The sequence below is a fragment of the Bombina bombina genome, chromosome 3 (assembly GCF_027579735.1).
Source record: "Bombina bombina isolate aBomBom1 chromosome 3, aBomBom1.pri, whole genome shotgun sequence".
Lineage (NCBI taxonomy): Eukaryota > Metazoa > Chordata > Amphibia > Anura > Bombinatoridae > Bombina > Bombina bombina.
In genome coordinates, this window is record NC_069501.1 from 42,359,285 (window position 1) to 42,371,299 (window position 12,015).

The following is a 12,015-nucleotide window of genomic DNA, read 5'->3' on the forward strand; positions in this document are numbered from 1 at the left end:
AATCACTCAGTATTACATGAGTGGTGTACACTTGCTATGCTGCTCTATACTAATCGCTCAGTATTACATGAGTGGTGTACACTTGCTATGCTGCTCCATACTAATCGCTCAGTATTACATGAGTGGTGTACACTTGCTATGCTGCTCTATACTAATCGCTCAGTATTACATGAGTGGTGTACACTTGCTATGCTGCCCTATACTAATCGCTCAGTATTACATGAGTGGTGTACACTTGCTATGCTGCTCTATACTAATCACTCAGTATTACATGAGTGGTGTACACTTGCTATGCTGCTCTATACTAATCGCTCAGTATTACATGAGTGGTGTACACTTGCTATGCTTCTCTATACTAATCGCTCAGTATTACATGAGTGGTGTACACTTGCTATGCTGCTCCATACTAAATCGCTCAGTATTACATGAGTGGTGTACACTTGCTATGCTGCTCTATACTAATCACTCAGTATTACATGAGTGGTGTACACTTGCTATGCTGCTCTATACTAATCGCTCAGTATTACATGAGTGGTGTACACTTGTTATGCTGCTCTATACTAATCGCTCAGTATTACATGAGTGGTGTACACTTGCTATGCTGCTCTATACTAATCGCTCAGTATTACATGAGTGGTGTACACTTGCTATGCTGCTCTATAATAATCGCTCAGTATTACATGAGTGGTGTACACTTGTTATGCTGCTCTATACTAATCGCTCAATATTACATGAGTGGTGTACACTTGCTATGCTGCTCTATACTAATCGCTCAGTATTACATGAGTGGTGTACACTTGCTATGCTGCTCTATACTAATCGCTCAGTATTACATGAGTGGTGTACACTTGCTATGCTGCTCTATACTAATCGCTCAGTATTACATGAGTGGTGTACACTTGCTATGCAGCTCTATACTAATCGCTCAGTATTACATGAGTGGTGTACACTTGCTATGCTGCTCTATACTAATCGCTCAGTATTACATGAGTGGTGTACACTTGCTATGCTGCTCTATACTAATCACTCAGTATTACATGAGTGGTGTACACTTGTTATGCTGCTCTATACTAATCGCTCAGTATTACATGAGTGGTGTACACTTGCTATGCTGCTCTATACTAATCGCTCAGTATTACATGAGTGGTGTACACTTGCTATGCTGCTCTATACTAATCGCTCAGTATTACATGAGTGGTGTACACTTGCTATGCTGCTCTATACTAATCGCTCAGTATTACATGAGTGGTGTACACTTGCTATGCTGCTCTATACTAATCACTCAGTATTATATGAGTGGTGTACACTTGCTATGCTGCTCTATACTAATCGCTCAGTATTACATGAGTGGTGTACACTTGCTATGCTGCTCTATACTAATCACTCAGTATTACATGAGTGGTGTACACTTGTTATGCTGCTCTATACTAATCGCTCAGTATTACATGAGTGGTGTACACTTGCTATGCTGCTCTATACTAATCGCTCAGTATTACATGAGTGGTGTACACTTGCTATGCTGCTCTATACTAATCGCTCAGTATTACATGAGTGGTGTACACTTGCTATGCTGCTCTATACTAATCACTCAGTATTATATGAGTGGTGTACACTTGCTATGCTGCTCTATACTAATCGCTCAGTATTACAAGAGTGGTGTACACTTGCTATGCTTCTCTATACTAATCACTCAGTATTACATGAGTGGTGTACACTTGCTATGCTGCTCTATACTAATCGCTCAGTATTACATGAGTGGTGTACACTTGCTATGCTGCTCCATACTAATCGCTCAGTATTTCATGAGTGGTGTACACTTGCTATGCTGCTCTATACTAATCACTCAGTATTACATGAGTGGTGTACACTTGCTATGCTGCTCTATACTAATCACTCAGTATTACATGAGTGGTGTACAATTGCTATGCTGCTCTATACTAATCACTCAGTATTACATGAGTGATGTACACCTGCTATGCTTCTCTATACTAATCGCATAGTATTATATGAGTGGTGTACACTTGCTATGCTGCTCCATACTAAATCGCTCAGTATTACATGAGTGGTGTACACTTGTTATGCTGCTCTATACTAATCGCTCAGTATTTCATGAGTGGTGTACACTTGCTATGCTGCTCTATACTAATCGCTCAGTATTACATGAGTGGTGTACACTTGCTATGCTGCTCTATAATAATCGCTCAGTATTACATGAGTGGTGTACACTTGCTATGCTGCTCTATACTAATCGCTCAGTATTACATGAGTGGTGTACACTTGCTATGCTTCTCTATACTAATCGCTCAGTATTACATGAGTGGTTAACACTTGCTATGCTGCTCTATAATAATCACTCAGTATTACATGAGTGCTGTACACCTGTTATGCAGCTCTATACTAATCGCTCAGTATTACATGAGTGGTGTACAATTGCTATGCTGCTCTATACTAATCACTCAGTATTACATGAGTGGTGTACACCTGCTATGCTTCTCTATACTAATCGCTTAGTATTACATGAGTGGTGTACACTTGCTATGCTGCTCCATACTAATCGCTCAGTATTACATGAGTGGTGTACACTTGCTATGCTGCTCTATACTAATCACTCAGTATTACATGAGTGGTGTACACTTGCTATGCTTCTCTATACTAATCGCTCAGTATTACATGAGTGGTGTACACTTGCTATGCTGCTCCATACTAATCGCTCAGTATTACATGAGTGGTGTACACTTGCTATGCTGCTCTATACTAATCACTCAGTATTACATGAGTGGTGCACACTTGCTATGCTGCTCTATACTAATCGCTCAGTATTACATGAGTGGTGTACACTTGCTATGCTGCTCCATACTAATCGCTCAGTATTACATGAGTGGTGTACACTTGCTATGCTGCTCTATACTAATCACTCAGTATTACATGAGTGGTGTACACTTGCTATGCTGCTCTATACTAATCGCTCAGTATTACATGAGTGGTGTACACTTGTTATGCTGCTCTATACTAATCGCTCAGTATTACATGAGTGGTGTACACTTGCTATGCTTCTCTATACTAATCGCTCAGTATTACATGAGTGGTTAACACTTGCTATGCTGCTCTATAATAATCACTCAGTATTACATGAGTGCTGTACACCTGTTATGCAGCTCTATACTAATCGCTCAGTATTACATGAGTGGTGTACACTTGTTATGCTGCTCTATACTAACGCTCAGTATTACATGAGTGGTGTACACTTGCTATGCTGCTCTATACTAATCGCTCAGTATTACATGAGTGGTGTACACTTGCTATGCTGCCCTATACTAATCACTCAGTATTACATGAGTGGTGTACACTTGCTATGCTGCTCTATACTAATCGCTCAGTATTACATGAGTGGTGTACACTTGTTATGCTGCTCTATACTAATCGCTCAGTATTTCATGAGTGGTGTACACTTGCTATGCTGCTCTATACTAATCGCTCAGTATTACATGAGTGGTGTACACTTGCTATGCTGCTCTATACTAATCGCTCAGTATTACATGAGTGGTGTACACTTGCTTATGCTGCTCTATACTAATCGCTCAGTATTTCATGAGTGGTGTACACTTGCTATGCTGCTCTATACTAATCGCTCAGTATTACATGAGTGGTGTACACTTGCTATGCTGCTCTATACTAATCGCTCAGTATTACATGAGTGGTGTACACTTGTTATGCTGCTCTATACTAATCGCTCAGTATTACATGAGTGGTGTACACTTGCTATGCTGCTCTATACTAATCGCTCAGTATTACATGAGTGGTGTACACTTGCTATGCTGCTCTATACTAATCGCTCAGTATTACATGAGTGGTGTACACTGGCTATGCTGCTCTATACTAATCGCTCAGTATTACATGAGTGGTGTACACTTGCTATGCAGCTCTATATTAATCGCTCAGTATTACATGAGTGGTGTACACTTGCTATGCTGCTCTATATTAATCACTCAGTATTACATGAGTGGTGTACACTTGCTATGCTTCTCTATACTAATCGCTCAGTATTACATGAGTGGTGTACACTTGCTATGCTGCTCCATACTAATCGCTCAGTATTACATGAGTGGTGTACACTTGCTATGCTGCTCTATACTAATCACTCAGTATTACATGAGTGGTGTACACTTGTTATGCTGCTCTATACTAATCGCTCAGTATTACATGAGTGGTGTACACTTGCTATGCTGCTCTATACTAATCGCTCAGTATTACACGAGTGGTGTACACTTGCTATGCTGCTCTATACTAATCGCTCAGTATTACATGAGTGGTGTACACTTGCTATGCTGCTCTATACTAATCGCTCAGTATTACATGAGTGGTGTACACTTGCTATGCTGCTCTATACTAATCGCTCAGTATTACATGAGTGGTGTACACTTGCTATGCTGCTCTATACTAATCGCTCAGTATTACATGAGTGGTGTACACTTGCTATGCTGCTCTATACTAATCGCTCAGTATTACATGAGTGGTGTACACTTGCTATGCTGCTCTATATTAATCGCTCAGTATTACATGAGTGGTGTACACTTGCTATGCTGCTGTATACTAATCGCTCAGTATTACATGAGTGGTGTACACTTGCTATGCTGCCCTATACTAAACGCTTAGTATTATATGAGTGGTGTACACTTGCTATGCTGCCCTATACTAATCACTCAGTATTACATGAGTGGTGTACACTTGCTATGCTGCCCTATACTAATCGCTCAGTATGACATGAGTGGTGTACACCTGTTATGCAGCTCTATACTAATCGCTCAGTATGCTCTATACTAATCGCTCAGTATTACATGAGTGGTGTACACTTGCTATGCTGCTCTATACTAATCGCTCAGTATTACATGAGTGGTGTACACTTGCTATGCTGCTCTATATTAATCGCTCAGTATTACATGAGTGGTGTACACTTGCTATGCTGCTCTATACTAATCGCTCAGTATTACATGAGTGGTTAACACTTGCTATGCTGCTCTATACTAATCACTCAGTATTACATGAGTGCTGTACACCTGTTATGCAGCTCTATACTAATCACTCAGTATTACATGAGTGGTGTACACTTGCTATGCTGCTCTATACTAATCACTCAGTATTACATGAGTGGTGTACACCTGCTATGCTGCTCTATACTAATCGCTCAGAATTACATGAGTGGTGTACACTTGTTATGCTGCTCTATACTAATCGCTCAGTATTTCATGAGTGGTGTACACTTGCTATGCTGCTCTATACTAATAGCTCAGTATTACATGAGTGGTGTACACTTGCTATGCTGCTCTATACTAATCGCTCAGTATTACATGAGTGGTGTACATTTGTTATGCTGCTCTATACTAATCGCTCAGTATTACATGAGTGGTGTACACTTGCTATGCTGCTCTATATTAATCGCTCAGTATTACATGAGTGGTGTACACTTGCTATGCAGCTCTATACTAATCGCTCAGTATTACATGAGTGGTGTACACTTGCTATGCTGCTCTATACTAATCGCTCAGTATTACATGAGTGGTGTACACTTGCTATGCTGCCCTATACTAATCACTCAGTATTACATGAGTGGTGTACACTTGCTATGCTGCTCTATACTAATCGCTCAGTATTACATGAGTGGTGTACACTTGTTATGCTGCTCTATACTAATCGCTCAGTATTTCATGAGTGGTGTACACTTGCTATGCTGCTCTATACTAATCGCTCAGTATTACATGAGTGGTGTACACTTGCTATGCTGCTCTATAATAATCACTCAGTATTACATGAGTGCTGTACACCTGTTATGCAGCTCTATACTAATCGCTCAGTATTACATGAGTGGTGTACACTTGTTATGCTGCTCTATACTAACGCTCAGTATTACATGAGTGGTGTACACTTGCTATGCTGCTCTATACTAATCGCTCAGTATTACATGAGTGGTGTACACTTGCTATGCTGCTCTATACTAATCGCTCAGTATTACATGAGTGGTGTACACTTGCTATGCTTCTCTATACTAATCGCTCAGTATTACATGAGTGGTGTACATTTGCTATGCTTCTCTATACTAATCGCTCAGTATTACATGAGTAGTGTACACTTGCTATGCTTCTCTATACTAATCGCTCAGTATTACATGAGTACTGTACACTTGCTATGCTGCTCTATACTAATCGCTCAGTATTACATGAGTGGTGTACACTTGCTATGCTCCTCTATACTAATCGCTCAGTATTACATGAGTGGTGTACACTTGCTATGCTGCTCTATACTAATCGCTCAGTATTACATGAGTGGTGTACACTTGCTATGCTTCTCTATACTAATCGCTCAGTATTACATGAGTGGTGTACACTTGCTATGCTGCTCTATACTAATCGCTCAGTATTACATGAGTGGTGTACACTTGCTATGCTGCTCTATACTAATCGCTCAGTATTACATGAGTGGTGTACACTTGCTATGCTGCTCTATACTAATCGCTCAGTATTACATGAGTGGTGTACACTGGCTATGCTGCTCTATACTAATCGCTCAGTATTACATGAGTGGTGTACACTTGCTATGCTGCTCTATACTAATCGCTCAGTATTACATGAGTGGTGTACACTTGCTATGCTGCTCTATACTAATCGCTCAGTATTACATGAGTGGTGTACACTTGCTATGCTGCTCTATACTAATCGCTCAGTATTACATGAGTGGTGTACATTTGCTATGCTTCTCTATACTAATCGCTCAGTATTACATGAGTAGTGTACACTTGCTATGCTTCTCTATACTAATCGCTCAGTATTACATGAGTGGTGTACACTTGCTATGCTGCTCTATACTAATCGCTCAGCATTATTGAGTGTGGTACATTCACTGCTGCTTTATACTAAGCATTCAGGTTTACACTTGTGAAAAAACTGTTCCGTTTTACACTGGATGGAGATACCTTTCAGGGAGGTCTGTACAAGGTGGCCATGGGATTTTGGCATGGATGGGAAAGTCTTTTCAAGACGCTTCTGAATGTTCACTGTTGCTGTTTTAACAATATCAGCTGCAGATCCTTGCACAGTAGTGTTCACAGCTTGACGCTCAGCCTGAAAAAGAGAGCAAGATGGTCTCCCTTAGTATCTATAGCAAGTGGCCATTTAACAGACGGCCCATGTGGTGCTTGTGCTGCAGTATGTATTACTGAGGGAAGGAAGTGATATCAATGGGGAGGAGAAGGTGGTAGACTAGAATGCAACATCTCCGTGCAGTTTGCATATTTCAGAAGACTAAATTACTCTAACTACCGATGTGAATATTAGGCTAAGAGATTTAGTGGTCATTATTTACCATAACAAACTCACTCCCACTTACATGCGCCTTAGCGTGAGGATTGGAGTCCTTGATGGAAGGAAGATACCTACGTCTGCCCAAGATAGTTTGTACAAAGCCATCACGAGAGCAGTTCTTCACGGTCTCCTTTAAAAACCTGTGAATACCTGAGCAAGGTAAGATGCACTTAAATGGAGTAAACTCTTTTCCCAAGCAATACAATAATAATTTATAATATACGCACACGCATTATACATACAGACAAATACTGCCCTTTAACAAAAGTGCATAAAAATATCCTCTGCCTGCGCTCTTCTGCAATTTAGCTTAGAGACACAGCCTAACTCATGAATTCCCTCACATACGGCTGATTTTGAGCATTGCCGTCATAACTAGCGCCAAGCACAGACAGACATACACATAATATCATACTGAGAGTCACATACCTGTGTATCTGGCTTTAAAGGATTCAATATAGCAGGCAGCATCATTCTCCTCAATTCCCATCTGCTGTGCCAGAGACCTGGCTCCCATTCCGTAGATAATTCCATAGCAGATCTGTCACAAGGAAACGTTATCATTATTAATGAATTCTATTCTATGGGACTTTGGACAGATGTGCCAAGGCTAGTGACAATAGAGAGTGCATCGGGACATCTCATACTAAATGCACCCTGATAATACCGCTGTAAACCATTTACCCGCTTTTCTGCATGTTACTAGCAAGTTGACACTAAATAATAAACATATTAGTGATCCCCACACTCAAACAATAATCAAAAGAACACAGTGTTAGCAAAAAAATACAAAATACATTTTTTTTAGACTTCCATAAAAAGCATCCAAGTAACATTTGTAAATCACACAATAAACTGGGTGTCACCAGTAAGATTAAAAAAACAAATACCCCAAACACTGTATAAACTTATATGATGATATATACAGTGTTTGGGGTATACCGGTCTTTATATGTTTTTTAATTTTACTGAGGACACGCAGTTTATTGTGTATTTTACAATACACAATGCTTTTTATGGAAGTCTAATAAAAATGTATTTTGTATTTTTTTTTTTTTTTTTTCTTAAACAGTGTTCTTTTGATTATTGTTTGAGTGTGGGAATCACTAATATATTAATTATTTGACTAGTGGAGTCAGTTTTTATTCCCAGCGCCTTCGTTACTTATATATATATTTGTTTAGATTTTTGAGGTGCCATTCTCTTTAATTATATTAGACTAAATGATACATCATCTGCTATACAAGATAAGCACCGGCATTCATCTAAAAAGTCTCCGTCTTCAGGAATTTCCAAACAAGTCCTTGTGGTTTCTTCAACCTACAAACAAAATTCTAATTGGGCACCACAAGGACGTTCTACCTATTGTACTATAATAATGCTAATGCATCATAATAGAAAGTTTAGTCAAGGAAAATGAAACACTGCAATATACAGATATGTATTTTCCCTGCTTTTGCTGTATAATAACATTGCTCTAGTTCCTCCTCATTTATACTAAAATAGTTCATTCATATCAGGAACATGAATTCCACAAGGTTTTTCAATGCTCCTGATTTAGTGAATTCGAATTCTTTGCACCCTATTATTTCTGAGAAGTTATAGTATTGGCCCAGATAACGTATCATTTATAGAACTAAAGATAAAATGTGAGTTCCTGTAGGAGACCGACCTGCTTAGCTTGTTGTCGGATGTTGTCTGTGACAGTTTCCGGGTCAATCATCTTCCATTCAGCTGCAATGCTCTTGAAAACATCTGCCCCACTGTTTAAGACCTGAATGAGCCGCCGGTCCTTGGACAGATGAGCGAGAATCCGTAGTTCCAGCTGGGAGTAATCTGCAGCCAGGATCAGTCCCCCTACACACATTTAGCAGTTAAAAAACATGTTGGGCAGTAAATGCAAAGAATCTGATTACAAATCTGTTTATTGTGCACATTAATGGAAGCTCTTCTTATGTGTTTATCACCTACAACTGGAGCTTCATTTGGGGTAAGGATATCAATGCTGGGATTCATTTAAACACATATTCAGCCAATGATATTTCATTATAGTACTTGTATAAAGGTAGAATAATTTTAAAGGGACATGAAAATCACTTTCTTCCTTTCATGATTCAGACAGTGAACACAATTTAAACAAACTTTCCATTTTACTTCCATTATTTCATTTTTTATTCTCTTGATATCCTTTGTTGAAAAAACATAATTTATGCTTACCAGATAAATTCCTTTGGAAAATACAACACCTGGCCACCAGGAGGAGGCAGACACCCCATCCAAAGGCTTAGATATCCCTCCCACTTCCCCTATCCCCCAGTCATTCTGCCGAAGGAACAAGACAAAGTAGGAGACACAAAAGGGTATAAAAGGTGCCAGAAGAAAAAATATAAAAAAAAGGGAGCCGCCCATCAAAAACATAAATTACAGGCAGGGTTGTGGACTGTCCCTGCCAGGAAGGAAATTAATTTATCTGGTAAGCATAAATTATGTTTTCCTTCCATAAGTCAGGGAGAGTCCACTACTTTATTCCTTACTGTTGAGAAAACTATACCCAAGCTCCAGAGGACACTGAATGAATAACGGGAGGGAACAGAAAAAAAAGAGGCGGACCTATTTAAGGGGAACTACAGCCTGCAAAACTTTTCTCCCGAAAGCTGCTTCAGCCCAAGCAAACACTTGTAAAATTTAGAAAAAGTGTGTAAGGAAGACCAGGTAGTCGCCTTTCAAATCTGATCCATTGAGGCTTTGTTCTTAAAAGCCCAAGAGGAAGCCACTGCTCTAGTGGAATAAGCAGTTATCCTCTCAAGAGGCTGTTGTCATAAGCTAAGTGGATGACACTAATCAACCAGAAGGAAAGAGAAGTTGTAGTAGCCTTCTGCCCCTTACGCTTCCCCGTATAGATGACAAACAAAGAGCAAGATTGTCTTAATTCCTTAGTAGCCTGACGATAGAACTTCAAGGCACAAATCACATCTAGATTGTGAAGCAAATGTTCCTTCGCTGAAGAAGGATTAGGACACAAGGAAGGAACAACAATTTCTTGATTAATATTACAATTTGACACCATCTTAGGTAAGAACCCTATTTTTTTTTTTTTAAATAGTTTTTATTGTTTTAAAAGATAAATGAACATAAGAGCATCAAAAGCATGTACATACATATCAATAGTACATACATCAGGAATAACAGGATTAACCAGAGGTAGTATTATATAAAACAATCATATAAAATAAGGAACACAAGAGAGAGAATGCTGGATGTTTAAGTCCATGTTCGGTGTCTGTTGGTCAATGATCTTATTCCCACCTCTCCATGGGAGGGTGCAAAAGTCCATTTGTTGTGGAAAAAAGACCCATATTATTAATAACCCATATAAGTCAGCAAACTCCTTAGTGTATAGAGGTTTCATCATCATAAATGTTCATACCAAAATTATAGCTTAAACATAGAATATGACAATCAGAAATGTTAACCAGATTATACATAGAAAAAAAAAGGAACTGTGTCAAGCTATCCAAAAAGGAGAAGAAATAAATAAAAAAAAAAAAAAAAAAAAAGGAGGGAGGTATACACCGACAAGGGATATGAGCGGGAGAGATTGGGAGGGTTCAGATAAGGGAAAGAAAGGGGGAATGGGCAGGAGGATATAAGTAGCAACGGCTACAACTAACCCGAGGAACCTAAAGTCCCCAAAGTGTTTGTAGGGGGAATTACTCTGGGCGAAGTGCCCAAATTTGGGACTGAAGGTCTGTGGACACATGGACATGGGAGACATAGGACTCCATTCTTTTAACAAAATCCAGTATGTCCATCACCTGTTCCCACGAAGGGACAGTGCGTTGCAGCCACATACGAGCTACAGCTAATTTAACAGCTAGAAATAGGTAAATACAGAATAATTTCTGAGGTAGAGTCAATTTCCTAGGCAAGATGTGGAACAGGCATGAACTAGGGGACAGAGGTAAGTGGATATTCCCTGAAGAGCAATATCGGATTGATTTTTGCCAAAGCGGCTGAATCTGACTGCAAGACCACCAAATATGTTGGGGCGTTCCCAACTCCTCGCAGCCCCTCCAACATTTGGGTGAATTGACTGCCGAGATTTTAAACAAACGGATAGGAGTCATATGCCATTGTAGCATAACCTTGAGAAATAACTCGTACAGGGTTATGCAGTGTATAGCTTTCTTGGTTAATTGGACAGCCATCCGCCATTGTTGTGGCTCGTTTGAAACCATCAGGGAAGATTCCCATCGCCGTACTGGAGGGGATTTATAGAAAACTGGAGGCTTCATGAGTGTAAGATACGAGATGGACAGAAGTTTACCGGGGGATGTCATAGAATCCCAGCGAACTTCCCAAGCGGTTTTAGACCTCAGTGGGCCCGCACCAAAGCCCCACGAGAGGAGAAGGCTACGTAGTCTCCAGAATTCAAAGTGCAATCGAGGAGGCGGATTAAACTTCCGAAGAAAGTCCTGGTAGTTTAGTAGCTTATCCCCTGCATAGAAATCTGCTATTCTAGTCAAACCCAAAGCGAGCCATAAGTTGGGATGGGAGTCTGGCAATGACAATAGCAGCCCCCTAAGGGAATGCGATGGCGAGGGATGCGGCGCTACGGTCGAAAGGTTGCGAACCTTATCCCAAAACTGCAAATTTGATTTGA

At 39.9% G+C, this 12,015-nt stretch overlaps 1 protein-coding gene across 1 annotated transcript in view; it reads right to left on the reverse strand.

The window, feature by feature from the left end:
* POLQ (DNA polymerase theta) overlaps positions 1–12,015 on the reverse strand; it is a 444,612-nt gene that overhangs the window by 37,170 nt on the left and 395,427 nt on the right. The window contains exons 25-28 of the mRNA XM_053705140.1: positions 9,025–9,209; positions 7,782–7,893; positions 7,378–7,502; positions 6,965–7,112 (exon numbers count right to left, since the gene is read on the reverse strand). Of these exons, the coding sequence (XP_053561115.1) occupies positions 6,965–7,112; positions 7,378–7,502; positions 7,782–7,893; positions 9,025–9,209 (570 nt within the window). The remainder of the gene's footprint in view (positions 1–6,964; positions 7,113–7,377; positions 7,503–7,781; positions 7,894–9,024; positions 9,210–12,015) is intronic.